The sequence below is a fragment of the Apteryx rowi genome, unplaced genomic scaffold (assembly GCF_003343035.1).
Source record: "Apteryx rowi isolate R43461 unplaced genomic scaffold, aptRow1 scaffold_406, whole genome shotgun sequence".
Taxonomy (NCBI): domain Eukaryota; kingdom Metazoa; phylum Chordata; class Aves; order Apterygiformes; family Apterygidae; genus Apteryx; species Apteryx rowi.
Genome location: NW_020450588.1, coordinates 812,406 through 834,562, shown reverse-complemented (window position 1 = coordinate 834,562; position 22,157 = coordinate 812,406). Strand labels below are relative to the sequence as shown.

The following is a 22,157-nucleotide window of genomic DNA, read 5'->3' as shown; positions in this document are numbered from 1 at the left end:
ACGCGGAAAGCCATAAAGCGAGGCCGAGAGACGGGGCGGAACAAGACGAATGGGTTTAATATCAACCCGAGCGGAACGGGGGCCGGCGCGCCGCGTGAATTATTCATTCCGGCCGCAGGAACGGCCTCCGTTGCAAACCGACCCCGAGCCCCGCGGCGCGGGCACGGGCACGGCGTTGAGGCCTCGAGGGCCGYGGAGGACGGGGGCAGCCCCGCTCGGGCTTTCGGATGCGGCGCGTCACCAGCCGGCTGGGAACAGCGCGGCTTTACGCACCCGCTGCCAGGGAAAACGCCGGAGAGCTGGAGCCCACGGAGGGGGGGAACCAATTCAACCCTATTTTTTTTCCCTTTCTCCCCCCGCGGCGGAGGGATTGAGCCCATTTTCTCAGCCTTGAGACACCAGGGATTTATTTCTTGCGGCAGTTTCCCCGGGGTTATTAAGCGGCTCATCCCAGGCGCTCGGCTCGACGGGGGCSGCGAGCGGACGGCGGGAGCGTGGGGCCTCCCGGGAGCTTCCCCAGCGCGCCGGGCTCGGCGGCCACAACCGGTCTGAGCCCTTGCAAAGCTCCAGCCGCTCTCCCGACGCTCCGTCCCTCGCCAGGAGGGTACGCGGCCAAGCGCACGGAGGCGAGGAGGACGTGCTCCGGCACCAGCCCGGTCTGCACGCCCCRCGCCAGCCCCCGGGAGCAGAGCAAGCACCAGCCGAGGGAGATGCGGGAGCTGTTCCCACCTCTCCTGCCCGGGAAAGCAGCTGATGCGGGATGATCCGGGGCCGGAGAGCCCCGGCACTGCCCTCCTCCCCCAAAAGCATCGAGCGCAGACCCTCCCAGGGCCGGCAGGGCTCACGAGCCGGCTTTGCCACCTTCTYGGCTCTGCTCGGGCAAGGTTGGACCCAAGCCCATGGGCGATGGGTGCACACAAGCGACGGAGAAGCCAGAGCCCAACCCAAGGCCCAACTTTTACTCAAACATAGCTAATTCTCCAACAGTCCTGATACAAAGCCTGACTTGCTTTTAGGATCGTTTTGTCCCAAGCTTCCAGAAGGGCCGGTTCATCYGATGTCCTGGTTCTCGCCAGGGTTTAACAGGACCTCCAAATCCRCACGTCCCCCTTCCTGGGAGCCTTCAGGAGCTCCTCCTGCTGCAGCGACTGGAGGAGAGTCCCTTCTAGGACCCGGCAGCCGGGATGCTCGGGGCAGGCATCGCCGAGGAGCTAMTTCCAAGCCGGGGAAGCGAGCGACGTCCCAACGCACCCGGGCAATGGTCAAAGTCTCCGCGGTACCCAGGCAGAGCCAGGATTTGCTCCCTCGCAGCCGGGATAGGCATCGTCAGCCCCCTTCCAGCCCAATTTTTTTTTTTATAATTCGATTATATTTCTTCCTTGCATTACCCACACGGCGCTCTGCAGAAACGGGGAGCACTGGAAGAACGCGAACATGCTCGGTGTAGCTTCAGGGTCAGTACCAGATACACCACCGAACCAAGTCACTCTCAGGGAAGGACGAGCACTTGGCCTGTGCAGCGCCCTCCTGCAGAGGACAGACACACTCAAGACATCTTCCACAGCCCCRGAAGGCGGCAGACTGAACAGTTACCAATAACAAAACCTGAGGCAGTTTTACRTTATTATTATTATTATACACTTCTGGCAAAATAGGATTACTTTTTCAATTCCAGTTTTTAGCAAAAATTACTATCTATTTTTGCACGCAGGGGGAAAAAAAAATGTCATTTTGCCATAAAAACATGTGGGTTTCCCGTTTGTTTAGTCAATAGAGGAAGAACGTCTCACCAGCAACATTCTGGTTTATTAAGAGATCTTCTTCAAAAAGGAGCACTTTAATTCCTCGCAAGGGAATAAAACACCTTCCATCGGGAACAAAACTTTGCTTTGGGTCAAATGTGTAACTTGAAGAGAAAAATAAGTAAATAAATAAAAACCACAGGTATTCTTGGTGCAATTCTGCTACACAGCATCCGTAAGGAGTTACGCCCACGGGTCGGATACCCGGATTTATGCAGAGCACCTCCCGTTTCTCGGTGCGGGAGAGCGCGAGGCACAAAACGGTGCAGAATCGGGGCTCTTTCCCGGTATTCGGAGCGCTGGCCTCGGAGCCCACGATTGCTCCCACCTCCGAGAGACAGGAAAGTGGTTTTTCACGGTGGAAAAACTACGAGAGCTCCCAGGCTGGGGACGTTTCTGCCCGTGCCGGGGTGATAGATGGGATCGGGGTCCTTTTTAAGCGGGAAGCGTTTATTAAGGCAAACGAACGTATGTGTTTCTGCAGAGCTTGAATCTCAGCTTCGGCACCTGCATTTATCCAGAACCACGGCTGCCCAAAACGCTGCGGCAGCCACCTGCACCAGAAGGCTCACGGAACGAGAGGGAAACCCTCTTCCTTGCTCCCCTCCCCAAAATATCCTGCAGTATCCTACAGTTATCCCACAAGGGCATGACTCTGGCCCTTTTTAAAGCGCTCTGACGGCAGCCGTTGGAGCTCTCCTTCCCGCCAGCCCTTCCTTGGCTCTGCCACGCGTGCAGCTTCCCACGCCTCGCTGCTGCCTCCGGGCAAACGGAGGATTAATGCCCAAACCGGAGCCGCGACCCAGCCAGGCCACGAGCCAAAGGCCGCCGTGGCTGATAGGGGCTCGCGGGGCTTCGAGCGGACCAAATCGCAGCTCTCCAAAGGGCATCGGCGACCGCGGGCCGAGCAGGTAAGCTCTCCTCCCTCACCCAGAGCAGCACTTGCACCAGCAGGACAAACGCACCCCACCTGAGAAGCAGCCAAACAGCACAGAGAACGTCAGGACGGACCCTCATAGAGTACCTGCCAGCATCTTATTTTGTAAGGGAAAATTTTCCTCTGGAAACACCTTACCCTCATAATCCCGTCCATTTAGCAAGCGACTGCTCTGGACCCTTCCAGACCAGGGAAGGAGGCAGGGGCACGAGTGCCTCCACGCACCCCACTGCCTCCAGAGCAGCGCTGGGGCCGTAGCCCTCCCACGCCGAGAAAGGCACGGGCTGCTCTGCGGCCATCAGCCGCCTAAAGCCTCCAAAGGAGCATCGAGCTTCGGATTCGACCCTTTAGGCGAGCTCCAGATTAAACAAGCAGGGCCCCACGTTCATGACAGCTCCATTCACACACATATAAGCTACATCTACTGGATGTCTATACGTGCCGTTTTCCATAGACACCTTTCCTCTAAGGCCTCCTTGCTTAGCGGTGGCCTCCAGGTAAGCATTCCTGATGCCAGCACAGAGCTTACACACATAACTCCATAAAGACCCCCCAAAGCTCCAGGGTTCCTTAGGCACCAGCAGAAGTGACACACATCAGCTGTCCCACCTGACCTGCGTCAGGGTGAAACGCAAGGCACAGTGCTCTCAGCAGTACTACACCACTTATGGACCTCTGGTTTTAGGTGCCTGCTGCCATCCGTGGGGGAGAGAGCTCTGCGCTGCTGCTCCCAAACCACTGCCTGAAAGCAAGACTGCGTCACGGCAGGTAACTGGTGCAGAGCAGATTCCCAAACAGACGTGACCCCCAGCAGCTTGGATGCGGACAGACCACGCGTTAGCAGAGCTAGCATAAAGCACCTGGCACAACCAAGGCCAASCTTACCTTTGCAAGCCACGTTGTTCTCCGGCTCGTAACCAGCCTTGCAAGTGCAGCGGCCAATGGGAACCATCCACTCCCCGTCCCCGTTACAGTACAGTTTAATGGGCACATCCACTTCCTCAGCGTTGGGGATGCAGGTGCCCCGGGCAGTCACCAGCGAGGTGCTTTCTGCTCCCGTCATYGTCTCTGGGAAAATGGCAAAGTTCTGCACCACGCTAGGGCACTTCTTGAAGAAGACCCTGACTGACAACAGAGACATACAAGCCCCGTAGTCCTGGAAAGCCAGGTAAAAGCCATTGCGGGTCAGGGGCCCAAAACTTCTCACTTCTGTGTTCACCTTCATCAACCGGCCCCCAAAGTCCACCTGGGAGAAGCTCTCGTCAGCAGCAATGGTGTCCACTTTGAGGTAGGGTGCCTCCGTCCAGAAGGCTGACTTCTTGGTGGCAATGACAGAGTCTGTCTCGTAGTAGTAGAGGTTGAAGGTTTCCTTGCAGGAGCCAGGAACGTTGGGGAGGCTGCTGCAGTCTCGCACAGTGAAGCGCATCTCCGTGTAAATGCGGTGAGCGCCGCGCCGGTTGATGAACGTGGTGAGGAGCCAGTTGTTCTGGTTCGGCTCAAAGACATTGCACACCTGGTACGTACGGATGGTGTTCAGGTTTTCGTCGTAGCCGCTGACTTCTTCCCACTGCAGAAAGGAGAAGAAAGAGGCTGTGAGAGGGAGGCAGAGGGAACGTGCATGGCCCACGAGCCCATGGAGGCGCTGGTCACTCTAGACCGGCAGGGCTGGGGTGAAAGGAGGACTCTGAGTTAGCGTGTCTGGCTTTCACTTCTGGGACCACAAGATAAAAATCACACTTTAGTTTCTTAATTAATCTAATCCTTGGGACAAAACAGAAACAGAAGGGCTCAAGCTGCAGCAGGCCACTTGCTGGCAGAGCCCCAAGCAGAAAACACCCAATTGCCTGCTTCCGCCATCCCCTTATCTCCTCAAATGTCTTTTCCATGTGGACAATTGCATTAGTTGCCTCCAGAAGGCTAGGAGGACATAAAAGTGGGAAGAAAGATGGCCCACGCACTCAGAAGTGGGAGGGAAAGCACCACATGAGACTATGTCTTTATTAAGACCAAGTCAACGTCTGGGCTGCAGAACGTGCGTGGCCCCAGGCGCGAGGCAGAACAGTTTCACTTCCGTGAGCAAAAAAAACCAAACCAAACCAAACCAAAGCCACACTGCAGCTGCGAGGGAGAGAATATAGATTTGCTATTCGATTTATAGAAGRGCATTAATATAATCTTGGCTACAATTTCAATTAAGGGACAGCAGCAAACTGTGAATAGTCTGCGATGGCATTAGAGTCCCACAGACAGATTTACAACCTCATAATCCATTCATTTTAACTAATCCATGTTTACAGTCTCCTCGTAACAGCATTATTCATATGGCAGTCTTTAAGCAGCACTGTGAATATCATGCATAATTTCTCGGAGTGACACTATAGAAACACTCRCGCCCATTTACATACACTTATGTGGGGGCACCACCGTACACGCTCGTATTGCAAAAGAGGTAACACTGAACTGCCCTGTATCTCAGCTCTTCCCGACGAGGGAACCAGACCAACACTGCAATTCTGCAGGTTTCTGTCCTCTTCCATTTCCCTTTAAACAATCACGTTCCTCATCCGCTCCCTAAGTTCCCACCTTGTGAACTGCAGCATCGATGGAAAAACCGCATTATTGTTTTAAAACACCATCCTCTCGCAGTACACACTGCCAACAAATGAGTCAGAATATTTGCTCCCAGGTCTAACTATTGAGCTCTTGTAAGCTTAAGCAAAGATCATGGCTCAAGGTTGCGCATTGTTGTTAAGCGATGTTTACCAAACCAGCAATAACGACAGGCAAACGCATCCATCCAGCCGAGCTCTCCCCCTCGTCGCCCTGTGCCATGCAAGCAGTACAAGCACATGCTTTCCGCGGGACACAATGTGCAAATTCAACGTCCTTTCTTTATAARGCACCTTTTCGTACGAGCAAGCTGCAAAGTCCGCCCAGCCCGGCCGGCTTGGCGTTGTTTCCCAGCCCCTTTGGAGCTTCGCGTTAGAGGCCATCACCCAACTAACGTCAGACAACGGTCTGCCTTTCAGCGCTCGCCCGCCCACCGTCAGCCCTGCCAAGCTCCGCAGGACGCGTCCCCTTCATCCAGCACGCCGCCTCTCGCGCCCCGGCCGGCGCTCACCACCCGTCTCGCTGGCGCGCGGGAGGAGACCCCAACCAACGYTCTTCTATTCGTGACGCGCGTCGGGAAGCCAGCGCTCCCCAGCTCTTTCCGCAGCCCGTTCCCCGTGGTTTTTGGATTGCAAGTGGAGCGTCGAACCTCAGATTTGGAGTGGAGACACGCCAGCAGACCTTGCCACGCTTCGGGTGCCCAATACACGGGGCTCCTGGCGTCAGGTCTCCTGGCAGAGGAGCACCTCAGGTAGGAACCACCACAGTTTGCTGCTGCAAAAGCCACAGTTAAAATGGGACAGAGCCCGCAGGAGGGTCTCACCCACAATGCACGGGATGCGTCTGCCAAACACCTCCAGGCTGYGGGCTTGCGCTGCTTTGAAGGAACYRCCTGCGGTAMCAGCGGGGACAAACAGAGCAAGCCGGGACCCAGCAGTTGCAAAAGACACCAGCRGAGCAGGAACCTGCCTGGACCTTCTGGGGATGTCCTAGGATGTYGAGCCAGGGCGGCTCAACGTGCTCCTGCCCGAACGGCCGTACATCGGTGCTCCYGGCTCAAGACAACCGCGCAGCCCGGGCCGCGCAGCAGGGGAAGGGAGAGACAGCAGAGATGCTCCTTCGGGGCCGAGCGCAGCGGAGGAGGCGAGCACGTGCACCCCGGCACCCGGAGCCCCACGGCGCCGTATCAGACGGGCACCGGCGCTGCAAACGCGGCCGCGCAGCCGGGAGCRCGAGGGAACGCCGGCTCTCAAAGACGCCCGAAGGCTGGGGCCAGGCGGGATGCTCCGGCGCTACCCGGCGGCGGCTGGAAGTCCCCGTGCCGCGCCGCCAGCAGCTGCTGCTGCTAACGCTCCAACGGTGACAAATTCATTGTTTCAACAAGATCCCGCTAAATAATTCACGGGGAGCTTGGGCATTAAGACAATGTTCTTCCCCGTCTCCRCGGAGATTTAAAACACTTCCAGCTGGGAGCCTTCAAGGAGCACCCACGTCCTGGCAGCTTCCCAGCCCCTCGTCTTCCAGCCTTGCCCTGGCGGGATGCAGGCACGGTGGGACGAGGGCATCGRGGCGAGCAGCGTGTCTCCAGCCCGAGGCGAAACAAGGAGAGGCAGCGCTGCAGAGCAGCCGTGCAGCCCCCAGAGAGGCATCTGCAGGGCRAGCTGAGCCTGCCCTCGGGAGAAGGAAAGGCCACCGGGGCGTCGGGGGCACAGGGAGAAAGCACACCGAAGGCAAAGGGGGAAAAGGGGGCTCAAAAAGCAAGGGAGAAGCCCTTCATAGACAATTGCTGCTTTTCTCCCTCGTTTCTTTGCTCGTTTTCCCTTTTTAGCTGATCTTATCGCTACATTATCTATCAGCGCACCCATCCATCTAGCTCGTTATCTGCCATCTCCTGCCTCTTTGGCCTCCTTTCGCCTTATCTCCCCCCAGCCAGGGGCTGTGCAGCATCTCGCCGTGTCCAGCCAGGTCTTCTCCTCTTCACCTGCCTAGAGCAGCTGCTGCTGGCAGGAAGGCCCCATCTGTCATCCCCGTCGCTATCTGCCCATCTGTGAACCTCCCCGTGCCTGTCCTGCAGACCTCGACAGGCCCTGCTCCATGCAAAACCACAATTCTTCCCGTGCGGAGCTGCACAGGAAAGCAAGCTCACCCCCTTGCGCAACTGCGGAAAGAAGCGCCCACGTCGCCATCTCTCCGATGAGGAACGACCCTTCCTGCCACGTGCGGCCAGCCAGCAGAAGGCCTTGCCACAAGCGGCAAGGAGACCGCTCTGCAATTTGCCTGCCACTAATCCATTATAGAAAAAAAAAAAACCCACAAAGGCATAGAAAAAATAAAATAAATAAAAAAAAGAGACAGGTCACCAGTAGCGAGTGGGCAGGAAGGGACCACATCAGCTCCTCAAGCTAGGACCAAACTCTCCCCATGCAGCAGATAACCTAGGGTGCCTTCCAGCAAGCAACCTATCCCGGCCCCTACGCGAGACATGCTGGTGGGTCAGAGAGCCGGGATTGCAGAAAGCCCACAAATCCCTCCTCTCCTGCACGACTTGTCACAGTCAAAATGCTGCATTTCCCGTAGCAACTTTCTTCTGCCTCTTGCAAACACCCATTTGAAAGCATCCGTTTCCTGCGCATTTGCCCAGCTCCTAGGAGTCTGCAGCACATCTCTCCAAACACCATCAGGGGTGAAAATCCCATGATAAGGGGAGACAACATTTTTTGGTAAATGAAAGCTAAAAACAGGAAAACACCAAGTAAAGTTGAGGGTCTTCGCTGACTCAAAGGCAAGCAAAAACCATGCACATCTTAGTGGGACTGCATCAGACTGAGACACAGCTGAGGCCGCTTGGGTGAATTACAACACTGCAACCCCTGCTCTGGACAGCCCTTCTCCGAATATTGGCCATGACTGCTGGACAAGCGAGGAAGTGACACAAGTCTGCCCTCGAGCATTTAGTGTCGAGTATTAAATTGAACAAAACCTGAAACGCAGTGCCGTAACCGGATAGCTTCTGAAGGCTCTTGCACGCCTGGAAGGAGAAAAGGGCATTGCTCATTTTCTGCTGGTGTGCAACCCAGGCCACAGCCTGACTCCACTGATCCAGTCCGATTCCAAAAATGCCCTTGCTAGATCCACAGTAGCGTCTGTGCTACCCACACTTCAGAAGCATGGATAAAATTTAAAAAGTATTCAGAAAAGGGCTACAAGAAGACCGGAAAACTCTTCTAGGTGAGAGACCGAAGTTCATCCTGGTCAATTTACTACAGGAGAGAGTAAAGTAGAGGTAGGAAATCCTTTAAAGCAGCATAAAAAGCAGTGCCATATGCCATGGTGGCACACCCGAGCTAGCATCAGATGAAAAGCAGAAAAACAAAAAGCAATGCCCACTTTCTGAACAGTGAGCTTAGTTAACTACTGGGCAGCCCCAACAGAGCTAGACCTAAGAGTTTCCTAAAGACAAATTTCTGTTTAGTTAAGGCAGAAGTTACAGTCTCAGTGCAGGAACGGAGATAGCATTATGTATTTTAATTATGTATTTATTTATACGTGTTCACATATATGCACRTTTATTTAATTGGGTATCCACAGGCAAAGTTCTTTCGTCGTTCAGGTTTGTCTGAGTTTCAGACTGAATGGTCAGAAAGAGGTAAAACCAACGAATCCCAGTTATAGCTGGGTCCCAAACACTGCGTGGGAGGTCACTCCAAGAGTCCAAAGCACACCTTGAAATGCTTCCTATCTGCCCAGTGAAACGGTGCTACCAAGAAAGGCTCAGTCCACGAGCTCTGATTTTTCAGGAACGCAGGGCAAGCACCGAGACCAGGACTTATCACCACATACATAAAAAACAGCGAGCCCCAGACCGGAGCAGGAGCTTCTCTTAAGTGCTTTGTCCATGGAAAAGCCAAACGGACAACAGCAGTTCCCAGCCCATTTCTCACGGTAGGGGCAAGCAGCACCATTTCACAACCAGAAGTACGTTCTCCAACAAACATGTGGACTAATTCTATGCCTTTTTTAATAAAAGACTTGGTACCACCTCTGTATCATCACCTCTGTATGTTCTACCTGGTCCAGATCTTTCAAAACACTCGTAAAACTATGTTTCAAGGGCGTCTTACATACCTGGACAGGATTTAGTATCCACTGCACATCCATGGTACTGTTTTTTCTTTTAAAGCTATGCCATGTAGTTTTGGTGACTATATGGAAGTTGCTTTCTTTAGAAAACCTGGCCAAGCCGGCCGAGCCCTAATGAGGACTCCGGCTCGTACGCTTTCTCGTTTGGTACCGTGTCCTTCAGGCCTCAGGGATGAACCCCTCACRCTGAAAGGGTCTACCAAGATAACACACATAACTAAATAAAATATATTAGATTTTTCTCCGAGGCATTTATCCGCCTCTTTAGTTCCACCGATTTAACGGAGCCATCCATCTCTCGAACCAACCGCTGACCCACCTGAGTGTCAYCCCTGCTGTTGAATCCATCTCTACCCAACCTGCTATCTATCAATCTGTAATGCCTATCTATTAAGCTCGCACCCGCCTTTCCAACTGATCTTCTTCCCCCTGTCTGCTCCTGTCTTTGTCTATCACTTTCTCTGTCAGGGGAATGTGAGTCAGGTTATTTTATGCTTCCATTCCTCAAAGACTCGTATTATATAAAAAAGATGTTTTAAGTGCCTCAGGGTGTTTTGTTCCTCATTACTTCATAAAAGTGACATTAATAGCCAGGGAAGAGCACTGCTGAGTGCAATTATGGATGATGTTTCAGGTATGAAAGCTGTTTTGAGCCTGTTAATGTCTCCTAATTACAAGCCTTTTGGTACAGAAAGGGAGAGAACGCATGAGCGGGAGGATGGAGAACGGTGACTTAGCTGAACGGTTTACCTGGAAGGCGAAACGCAAGGGGAGGAGCACGTTCAGGGACCTGTCTGGATGGAGGAAAGCTCCGTCTTCTCCAGACACCAGGGCCAGCTCATAGGAGAGATGAGTTTGAAGAAACAGAGTCCTGTGTGCTGGGTCAGAAGCACCCTCCCCGCCGTCCAGCTCGGATAGCAGAGACCAGCAGCGCCCAAGGGCCTGGGGGATGGAGCACGCAGGTACACGCCTGCGATACGTCCCGTCTGGACAAGCCAGCGAGGGGCAAATGCTCAGCCTGACCTCACCCCGAAAGGATCTGCTGGGCCGCCGAGACATCGCCCAGGCTCAAAGGGAGCGGGACTGGAGGTGAGCTGCCTCCTCTTAGCCGCGGGGAGGCCTGACCTGGGGCGAAAGCACTGTCACGACCCAAGAAGCAGGATGCAAGGGGCAGCTAGCACCACATCTGGCCTTTGCAACGCTCGGGCTGAGGCGTGTTGGCCAAGAGTTTCCAAACCGGTTTTGGTGCCTCCAGCTTTAAGCCCAGAGGTGTCGAAAGGCTACATTTCCTTATGGCTTGGAAGCAACAAAGCAATGTTTCAGCAACAGGAGATACTTCCTAGMTGGACCTGGACTGATGAACTTCTCTCTCTCGCTCTCAGGAAGCAGTCGCTTTCTATGCCTCTGCTCAAAAGATCTACACAGCATCAAAAAAACAAACAAACAGACAAAAAAATCTAACTGCTTTCAGTCTCTGAAGAAACCTCTTTTCTCTGGAGGGTCAGAATAGCCCCACAAAGCACCAAAGATGTTCTCTGCGCCTACAGGCAACGCTATGCAAGCATACCTCCTCCTCAGGGGAAGGACTTTCGGGAAGCAGGCCAGCGGCCGCTTCTCCTTTCATGTAGGTGCCGGGACAGCCAAGTGGTGCTGCCTCCATTTAAGATGTGCCTTAGGAAAAAGGCTTCCTCGGCATTTCTTCCTCTCATGCTGCTAGGCTGGAATCAGACAGCTGGGGAGGTGGGCAGCTGTCAGGGAGCAGCTATTCTTCATCTTTCCCCTTTTTGATCTCATTCATTGATTCTTCAAAGGTTCCTTGCAAGGCAAGGGAAAAATAGAAGGGACAACCTCCCTCTCTCTCCTCTCTCCTGTCCCCCTTAAGACCCTTTTCTCTCTGCTGCTGTGCGGAGACTTGTTAAACTACATCCCTTGAAGGATAGAGGCATCCCAAAAGACCCAAGAAGCAAAGAAGGAAACAGCATCATCTTCRCTCTTTCCCCCCCAGAATAAGTCGTTCTCTGCTATTCGCTCCCATTAGAGATATCGCTCCCCCGAACAGGTAACAAATTAAGGATTTTCTAGGGTTGAGGACTTCTGGAGCAGTATTTACGCTGTTATGGCATAAGGAGGGCTGCTTGGGTCTGTAGCTTCTTTTGCAGGCGGATGTCTCCTGCGCCGGCTGGCAGCTTGCGGGAATCCCTGCCTTTGCCCAAGCGTAGGAGGCCACCAGCATCACCGTCTTGCTTTGAAAAGCGATGCGAATCAACATCTCAAGAGAAAAACCTGCAAGGCCGCACAAACGCGAAGGCAGGCGGCAGTTCTGCGGCCGCCACTTACCCCTGAAGGCGGGTTCGCCGTCCAGCCCAGCTCAGCTGTCGCCGTCCGGGTATCCATCAGGGTTTCTGAGGACACACAAGAGAGCAAAAGCAAATGAGTCACTTCCGAAGTTTTCCGTGAAGCTACGAGCACACGAGCGTGGCTGTGCCGCAGCTCGCCCCGCATGAACGGCTACAAGAAACCTTCCACTGCTTTCGCGGAGCGCACGTTTGACCTTCTGAGCCGCACAGGAATAACGCAATCGGCCCCCTAATACAGGGAACGAACTAAAGCCGGATTCGCTCCGGAATAAACGGTGCAGGCCCTGAATCCCTGCAAACCTATCGGGGTGTGACCTTAACCCGTGCTGCCACCTCTGGGGATTTTTGAATCTCCCGAGTCTAGAAGAGGAAAACAGCACTATCAACTAAAAAAGAAAAAAGAAAAAAAAAATGCACGTGTATGACATGCACGTACAAAACCTCGTTGCAGTTTGCCATTAATTGCCTGGAAGCAGGAGGAGCCTGGGAGAAACTCCTCCCGGGCGGGCAGAGGGCAGCCCGAGAGCCGGCAGAGGCCAGCTCGCCGGCAGCCGGCTGCTTCGCCGGCGACGTTACGCGTCCCAYTCGACGCGCTGGCATCCGGCGGCTGCTGCTGCTGCACGCGGTTATCATCCGGCAAAGCGATTTCAAATGCCTGAATGGAAATAAGATCGCAGGAGCGCTGTTCCTCTGCCGGGGGTCCCTTTGATGGCGGATTTGATGGGAAACGTTAAAAAGCTGCAATACGGCTGACATCTCCCTAATTTTTTTTTATTTATTTATTTATTTATTTATTTTAAGAGTAACAAGAAGAACAGCGAGAACAACGACACAGGGAAGCAGATGGGAAAAACCCTCCGGGTTTCATTTATTTGCTTTCAGCAGGCGGATTAACCCGCCCGATCCCCGCGTCTCGCCCAAACGCGGGGGAGAAACGGGCCGTCGGCGTGCGGAAGAGCCGCCCGTCCGCGTCCTCGTCCCCGTCCCTCCCGTTCACACCGCTTTCCGCTCCAGCCCCCGGCGGGCAGCGGCTCCCCCCGAACGAGCAGCCGGACTCTTCGGCACCGTATCGGAGCATGGGAAAAACTGGTGGCGCACGAGAGACAAACGATGGGAAAAAAAACAAAACCACAGTGTGGGCAAGAGGATGGGGAACGCTGCCGGACTGTCGCTCCRCATTTCCCCGGGAACGTTCCAGCGAGCGGGAAGTGAGAAACTCCCATCGATCTTTCCGCCCGTCCTTCTGCCCGCGGCTCCGGGAGGGGAAGCCGAAGGCACRTGACCGGGAACCCTCCACCCTGCCTCTCCTGATAAACGTTCCCGCGGAGGTTAGCGCCGGCCACGAGGGCGGGCGAGCAAGGRAAACCACCCCAATCCGCAGCAAGCAGGGGCTCCGGAGCTTGGGAAGCGTCACATCCCTGGCAAGCCCCGCGCTCGGCAGCCCACGGATCCCCATCTCCAAGCCCCTCGGCTAAACCCGCCCGCTGCGGGAAGCGCGGCCGGGCCGGGCATCGATCCCGGTCTCCACCCCGCTGCTCGGGGCAAGAAATAAAGATGTTTTGGCGGGGGGAGAGGGAGCTGCCAAGCTGCAGAGAGGTCCCCGTGCCGCAAGCCRGCTCGGCTCGGCTCCGCAGCCGGCTGCTCCCACCAAACACCGGCCGGGAGGGGAGGGGAAGGGAAGGGAAGGGGGGGGCACAGGAAGGGCAGCCTTTTCCCAGCTCTCCAGCTCYGCTTTCTAAATGCAACTCGCAGGAACAATAGTTTGCACCTGGACAAAGCGGCGGCCAAGCGGCCCCGAGGAGCAGCCCCGTCGCCGGCAGCRGCCGGACCCTTGGCACCCGCGGCGCCCGGCCAGCTGCGCGCTCCGGAGCCTCCTCTCCGGAGCCCCGCGACCGGCGGGGCCGGGTGCCCCGCTGCAAACTCGCCCTTTTCCTCCTATTCTCTTCCTCTCCAACGCCCACAGCCCCCAAAGCCTTTATTTTCGGGAAACAAAGCAGCGAGGAGCGACGGCGTTGCCAACGCCGCGCGTGCGCACGGCGGCTCCCCGGGCTTTCGCCTCGGAGGCTCCGTTGTTTCCAGCGGGACTCTGCGTCTTTCGGGGGGGAGGGGGGGGTGTCACACTTCCAAAGTTTCCRCCACAGTAACTTGTACTTAAGCAGCTCAAAACGCCTCTAAAACGGTCTGAAAAAGRAAAGGAGGCTCTGAAAGCCAACCCTAGCAGCGTGATCCTCTGCAGACCTTTTCCTGCTCAAACGCTGCTTCTGATTCCCGAGGTCGCAAGAACTGACCTCGCCACATGCAGCAAATAAAAAGTTCCAGCAAAAGGATCCGCAACCTAGCAAAACTTCCTTAAAAAMCCCCTCAGTTAAATCCTCCTTTTCAGCTCAAATTCCTCTTGAGCTAACCCAAATCCCGTGACTCCCAAGGCACAGATGCCAGAAATGACTTTGAAGAGCAGGCGCCCATCCAGCCCTGCACATCTCAGGACTCCCACGTGCTCCATCCTTGATTTTATTTCGCTTTCTGGGACTTGTACACACGTTTCCTGCTCCGGTAACCAAAATCTTCCATCAGTGCCCCCAAGACGCCACGGCCAGCTCTCCGGATCTAACGGCAGGGCGGTCACCACAGATTTCCAGCCACGGGTTTTCCAAGGGAGCTCCTTTAGAGTCACCTACCACTCGGCTGTGTCTTCCTGGCGCCCAGCGGCAGCGATTCCCCCAAGCCACAGACACCAACAKCTCCCCAGGGATCTCCATTTCATGCCTCCCCAAACCCTCCCGACAGCACTGTCTAGGCACGAGGCCCGATTTTAAGAAAACCTGGCCCTCTGCTCCAGGAAGGATGCTTCCACTGGTCAGATGGCCCATAACCGCTGCTTCTGACCTTCTGGACCTCACATCACGCTGTGACCCCCAAGAGAAGACCACGCAGGGATGTCTACAGCCAAGCAGCTTGTAGATAAGGCTTACAAAACGCCCTCCGTTAAAAGGGGGCTGATTGGCAGAYGCTGTTGTCTCTTGCCCCACGTCAGCACGGAGAACGGACGCAGGATTCAGCCAGCGGAGCTCCCACCTGGAGGTCAAGCTCTGGGCAACGCAGTCGGGAGCGCGAATCTGCCATTCGAACCCAAGTATGGAAGAAAACCCCAACCAACCAAAACCCCCTCCAGGCTGTGGATGCTACAACCCGCTACGGGACCAGCCCGGGCGCACCGCGGCTCTCGGCGGGGGGACGAGAGGATCCCCCGGCTCAGCCGGCACCCCGCGAGCGGCACCGAGCAATCAATCACCCGGCAGCGGGGCCGAGGAGGGGAAGGCGGGCAGGGGCCAATGTAAAATTACTTTCCCCAGCCTGCTAATGAGAGGATTACAACGGCTCCGAGTCCGAGCATCATTAATCAGCGGAGCAGCCTCGCGGACACCTCGCCGCCGCTGCTTCGCTCGCACTTGTTGCCATCTCCGCTGGGGTTTCTGCTCCCCCTTGGCCAAGTTCAGCCTGCTGGTCCGGCTCTATCTCGCCTGCTCTTTTGGTCCTGCCCCTCCTTCCCTTTGGAGCATCCCCTCCATCTCACGCGGATGCTCTCCCCTCTCTTATGGCCCCCCTTCCCCTGCATGTTTTTTCTTTCCGTGCACCTCGCAGCAATCCGAGCGGCTGCAGGTTACCGCCAAACCCCATTAAGACAACTGAAGTCACTCGGATCCTGTGCAGGAGCTCCTTAATAACTCCCGGAGCAAAGCGGGAGCCATCAATCTCCCACTCTCCCTGGAGAGCAATTAGCTACCTGCCTTTTCCAGCCTCCGCCCCGCGCAGGCGCCGAGAGCCGCGCCGGGCACTCGTCCCTGCTCCGTGGACGGCGAGAGCCGGCCCGGCGGGAGCCGCCTGCGCTCACGCGGCGCTTTGGATCCCATCCCGGATGGATTAACGGAGCAGAGAGCAGGCTCCACAGAGAGGCCATCCGAGCCCRCGCTCTCGCAAAGCTCCCGCCGCAAGAGCTGCCTCCGCACACCGATCGCCTGCGAGAAAGCTCTCGCCTGCCTCGTCCCGCTGCACCATGCGTAGCGGCTCGATCACCRGAAAGCTGCCGTGCTCCTTTTTCACCACACCAACCAAGAAGAGGGTAAAAATCAAGACCGACAGAAAACGACACAATCGACTGGTAGAAAACAAGCCATGAAAACCAAGTCGGCTGTCTGACTCTACGCACAACCAGTTAGTACCGACGAGGCTTCTCCTCTGCATTTAATTTTCCCGGGGATCTTGACCGGTTTCCAGAGGGCAGGGTGAGCCGCGCTCCGTCTCAGCTGCCGACTCTCTCCTCCCCACCGGGAAGCCATCTGCATAGCTTCAACACTCCTCTCCTCTGCGCTTAGAGCCCAGCCAGGGAGCCCCCCACCGGGACCCGGGGCCGAGCCGGCTCCCAGCCAGCCCGGCACGCTCATCCTGCTCTCCCAGGCTGCAGCACGTGCAGAAGGTCCACAGGAACGTGAGTCATCYCGTGAACCCTGCCCGCACCGCAGGCTGCCATGCAAGTCCCTTGGGTTGGCCTTCTGGCTCTTCTGCGTTAAAGAAATAGCAGTAAAAGGTCCTGCGGGCCAGGTGAGGCAAACCTTTGCAGGCCACGAGTCAGCCCTGAGGGAGATGTCTTGGACAGATGGCATGAGAGCCTCCCTGGAAATGCTCATGCTTCTCCAGATGGGCCGACCAGAGATGGACCGGAGTTACCCAAGGCCAAATAGCTGCTAGGTGGCTAGAGCCRAGCGTGACAAATCCCACGCCCTGCTCTGCCGGTGGCTGAACTCTGATGGCTCGGAGGAAGCCAGGAAACAGAAGGAGAAACAGAGGCATGTCAAGCCCGGTCAGAAGCAGCCCTGAAGTAGGGTATCTGTCGATTACACCATTGACACCGTACGCAGATGAACACCAAGTCCCCTCTCGGTGCCTCACTAGAGGCAGCAGTAGGACCCCAAGCCCTGATCTGCAGGCACCRCTCCCTGCCCCACAGCAAGCTCTTCTCCTGCCSCTCCATCCGCAAYGTTTGTGCGYGTCAACRCACACTGAGGCTACGGGAGCAYGGAGGAACCATCTCCCCAAGCCTCGGAGCTCCCTCCTCCTCACTGTTCAGCACTGCATATTAAAGAGCAACCGGCCCGGGGAGAGGGGTCCCGAGGAGCTAGGCACCGCTCGCCCACCCAGCCGAGACGGTCCCGGCACGCCGCGCACACAGACGGAGGCAGCAGGCTGGATTTCAGCCTGCCTATCCTGCGTGCCATTAGCAAAGGAAATAACGGCTTGTTGCAGGTGATTAATAAGGCAGTTCATAACGTGCTATCAGAAGTAACACTTACACGGTCGTCAGGAGCAGAGGTGACTGGCAAGTCACGGAGGGGTACCGGGGCAAGGCTGAGCTACTGGACATATTGCCTCCTACATCTAACACAATATTATTAGTCGTGTCACATGAAATTCGTGTCCCGCGCCCTGCGGCGGCTCTAAATCAAGGGGACAACCCCCTACAGCGAGGTTTAGCCCTTCAATGATATCGCTGTGCTTCTGCAGCGGTCAAGACATTTCCTTCCGTCGGCGTTCTGTACAACATGGTTTTCCAGTGCAGGTAAGACGTGTCTCACGGCGAGCGTGACRCACCCTGAGCTGCTAGACTCCACACCTCTACTGGCACGCTATTTGATCTCGATCACAAGTTTACCTAGAGAGGTTTCATCAGGAACAAGTGTTCTCTAGAGGCTTTAKCTGTGTGCCTGGCTCCTTTCCCTCTTCATCTGGTGCTTGTGCCTCCAAACCACCAGCGGATCTGTTCAGTGAGCCATCTGGAAGGCAAGCTCGCTTCCACAAGCTCGGGCAGACACACCGCCCCCCCCTTGCTAGGCTCTGCCTCTCCTGGGTAGGCTTCTCCCCACCCTGGGGACTCCTTCCCACAGGAGTCGAGGGATGCTGGAGATCACTGAGGTCCCCGTCCGAGACGGACGCGCTGCCCTCCGTCTGCCACAGGACCTGCAAGCTGAAGCAGGACGGCAGAGAAAGACCCTGCTGGGAGTTCCTCTCTCCAGCACCGAGCTGGCCACTTCAGGGAACTTCTACAGGTTAGAAAYGTGCAGCTTTCAAGAAAATGGAGCAAGCCCTGGTGCCACAGAGGCTGTAGGTGAGAGATCCCCCTCCATCACTGGGGCAAGCAGGGGAAGGAGGAGGAACAGYGAGGAGAGCTACCCAAAAATCCTTCACTACATCTTAGGGAAAGCTTGGCTTCAATACAGCTCCAAGACTGATGGCCCTGTCTTAACCGTAGAAATTAAACTGCCGTAGTCTGCTCTGCAATACCGAGCTATTTCTACAACCCTGCCTGCTCAAAAAACGTGCTCCTCAAGCAATTCCTTCCACGTCGAAACGCCTGCGTGCCTGCTGCAGGCATGGTGGATGCCCACCAGGAGCACCGAGGGCTTGCTCGTCCAAATACTCTGCCCCTGGAGATAGCATAACACGCTCACTTAGGAGCGGACAAGTCCACTGTTAGAGASTTGAGCTTCCACTGAAAGCAGCTGACCACGCTGTAATGGCTGAAGCCCTYGTTAGAGAGAAGATGAGCTTTGTTACGGAGAGCTAAGCTCTGTTAGAGTGAAGAATCTTCAGCTGTATACAGTAGATTTTCTTTAATGGACACATTACTTTAAACTAAGCCTTCACCATCTGTTCCACTCCCTAATTATCAATACAAAAACAAACGTCTACTCACAATTACACTAGTAACAAGTAAAGATGCCAGCAATTAGAATGCACGAACATACTCTTTGTGGAGCAGAATATCCATCTGCGATGTTATTCTCACGTTCCAGACACAAACCAGGCGGGGAGGATTTGCTGCTCTTGACAGCAGCGAGTTGTCTTCCCGGGCTTGCATGGGCTTCCCACACCTTCCTTTGCAAAAGCAAAAGATGCAAGATGCAATCAAGGCCAAACTCGGAGCTGACGTCCACGTTGGGATAAGCTACATCTCAGAGCAACAAACAGTAAGCTGGCATAACTCAAACAGCAGGGTGAAATAAGAATCTCAGAGCAGAAATAGTGAGTAGCCAGAGGCTGAACAGAGCAGTGCGAGATAAAATACAGAGCAAGGCAGAAGTCTTCATTTCATATCATCTGATGCCATCTTGTTGACTGCTCTTCCCAATAGGGTACAAGATTCTTCCAGGAAAACCTTTCTGAACCTCCATGAAGCAAAGCTAAGCTCATTTCTTGAAATCCCCTCCCTGAGCTACAGATTGAAATCCACATTTTAGACCTCTCCAGTGTAGAATATTCTTGACAGTTACACAGTAGAAAAAGGTCTAACTCATACAGATTTACGGCCAGCCTCGAAGGAGTGGAGTTCCAGTATGGGCAGAGAGAGAGAGAACGTATTTGAAGTCTGGCAAGTGCCAAGGAGGCAAACAACCTAATCTTGCTTCAACATTATAATGTGGAAGGCAAGAGATATAACAACAAATTTTCTGCTCAGGGAGGCTGTGAAAAAACTTCTATTACTGCTGCATTTTTCCAATAGATGGCTGAGAGACATAGTCCCTCTCCCAAAGCAAACAAGCAGCAGCTCTCATTCCTACAAGAAAATAACGACAGGAACTAGCCTCGGCACTAGAAAGCAAGTGCTTGGGCATATGCAAAAAGACACAGGCATGTCTAAGACGACCAAGAGGAAAAAAATTAGAAATTAAGCAAAATAAGGAGAGAGAAGCATTGATAACAACAGATGGGTAGAGGGAGATTCAGAAAGCATGCCAGCTATTGGAAATAAGCCCCCCAAGATGCGTGGGGAGCCGAGAGGTCTATGTGGGTAGCTGAAACTTTGGGGAGAGAAGTGAGAAAAGAAGGTAGCCATCACCTGGGGGACAACGCACACGGCCGTGCGGGGGAGAAGAGGAGGCAAGGGATGGGGACACTGAGCCAGTTGGCTCCTGATCCCTCGCGCCAGTTAGGCACAGATGCATATGAGTTACTGGCCTCAACTTAATAAGTGTCCGCATCCCACCAGAAATGAATCTGTGCTATCTAGCATCCTTTCTGGGGCAACGGGATCAGCATCTGAAGGACCTTTGTTCTCAGTTTGGAGGCAGACGGGGGGGGTATGGAGTCACAGAGCATAGGGGTTGGCACCAAGCGAATCTCACCTTTCTGTGAAAGGGTAGGAGATGATGAAGGAGAGGAAAAATTACTCTTGAATGCTCACAGAAATCTCAGATCCCCCTGCGCCCTGGAGAACCAGCTGCAGGGAAAATCCTGCTCAATCCTGGCATCGCAGGGAAACGTGCTCAGTCCCTGTGTCTGATCAGCTCGGTAAGGACAGAGGATGCTCTGCCTGTGGCATCTTTGGAGACTTATCCTGATGTGCCCCCACAAAGCATCTACTGAACTTGAGCAAGTGCTGAAGTGGTCAACGCACATTCGAGCCCATGGGCACATCCCCTGAGCAGTCCCTGTCCCATCGCATGACCTTCTAAAGGGAGACAGCAGCAAGACTTTTTTCATAAGCAAAGTACCACATTTCCCCCTGTATTTCATGCTCAGAAACAGCTGAACTTTTTTTTTTTTCCACCCCCCTTTCTCTCCTGAGAGTTTCAGCAAAATCGGCCCAAGGCAGATGCACAGCTTGGGAAACTTCAGTCCAACTTTGGTTACGTTATAAGGAAAAGGGAACAATACAAAAATAAAGCCAAGAGGCTTTATTATTTAGCATCGGTCTTTGTAATATCAACTGAAATCACGCCTCAGTTCTGCCTTCCTGTGGTTGTCATGACCGCAAGAGGTTCAGTCAAGATTACACCACGGCTTTCATCACTAGTACCTATACGCTCACTACTTGTATCCTTTGAAGTGCAAGGGTCTRGATGCAGAGTCTCTCACTGCAAGTGGAAAATGCCGCAGAGGTGCCAGGGGAATAGCTGATGAATTCAGTTCTCACTGTCCCCCACAAACAAAAAGAACTGGAGTTCAAGCAGGTACCAGCAGGTTGCCTGAACAGTTTTGGGTTGCTCTCCATGACCATCATAGCACGTTTCTGACCACCGTGCTCCAAGGAGGCAGATCCCGCGTTACAGTCCACTTTTGCCTATGCAAGGTTTCGATATATCCTGGGCTTCAGATTAATTTGGAACAAGAAAAGCAGGAATAAAGCATACGTGCAATTCTACCACAGGGACAGAGACAGCCAGCTACTCAGCACACATCTGACCCAAAAAAGTCTTTTATTCAGGAGAACTCTCCGTCTGGTTTTCATTTCTAATTGGAAGGGAGGGCAGGCTCATCTGAGCTCCGCGGCTCGCCTCTCTCGCACAGTGAATGAGCTGGCGGCTCCCACCAAACTGTGCATTTTGAACACTGTGACATCTCTCAAAGCTCTCCCACAACTGCTAGACATTTTAATTACGGTGCTGGAGAGGCGGGCAGGGTAAGAACAGGATCACCCTTTTCCATTTGATAAGCACTGCTCTTCTTAATAGTTTCCTAAGAGCACCAGCTTCCAAAAGAGCCGCTTACAGTATCTATACACTTTCAATCAAAAATATTACAGCAACAACTAATTATGTCCCATCATTCCCATGGCTCTTTGCCTTTAATGGTGCATTTTGCTGCTACAGAATTACAGGGAAACTGCTCTGGAAGTGCATAACGAGCTATCCCCATCAATCTCCTGTGGATTCATTATGAAGGATTATCCACAGAATAACAAACCAAGTTCAGAACATAGAGGACACGTTAAACAACAAAAAAATCCAACACGAAACATCATCTGCCCAGTGTTTTGAATGAAAGCACCAGCGCTTTGGGGTCTTTATGATGAATCTTTCATAAGAGCAGATACATCTGCTGTACGAAGACGCCTCAGCTGTGACAACATCATGCCTAGCCACCGGCCTATGTAAGCAGGTCTGCGCCAGCAAAAATTTGCTTTGCGCTGGAATGGAAAAAATATCTATCAGCTGAGCATAAACATACTGTGTCGATTCGCGACAGGCTACGCGAAGCTGCGGCCAGGCAGCGCAGCCCCGGCCCTCCTCTGGCATCTGCCGTCAACGGCATGGATTTCGATGCACGGTGAAGATGCTGCATCACAGCAGGGCCTGCAACAACTTAATGAAGCTCAGGATTGGGTGTGTTTGCTCAGCAACTGTATAACAACTTTGTCAATAAACTGCTGCCTGCTGCGACTGTTGGATGAGATGCTCTAATTACGAGGAGCAACCACTGCCTATATCGGGATATGCTCCGTTGAAATATGCTGCTTGACGCAGCTGAAGGCGCCTG

At 54.2% G+C, this 22,157-nt stretch overlaps 1 protein-coding gene across 1 annotated transcript; it reads right to left on the bottom strand.

The window, feature by feature from the left end:
* Positions 1 to 3,624: 3,624 nt before the first annotated feature.
* On the bottom strand, positions 3,625 to 14,969 carry LOC112970796 (ephrin type-B receptor 1-like; the record flags this gene model as incomplete). The annotated part of the gene is made up of 4 exons (XM_026075581.1): positions 14,922 to 14,969; positions 12,423 to 12,501; positions 11,827 to 11,891; positions 3,625 to 4,306 (listed from the first exon to the last, which is right to left on the bottom strand). Coding segments are annotated over exons 1-4 (874 nt in total), but the record flags the coding sequence as incomplete, so codon positions are not given.
* Positions 14,970 to 22,157: the final 7,188 nt, after the last annotated feature.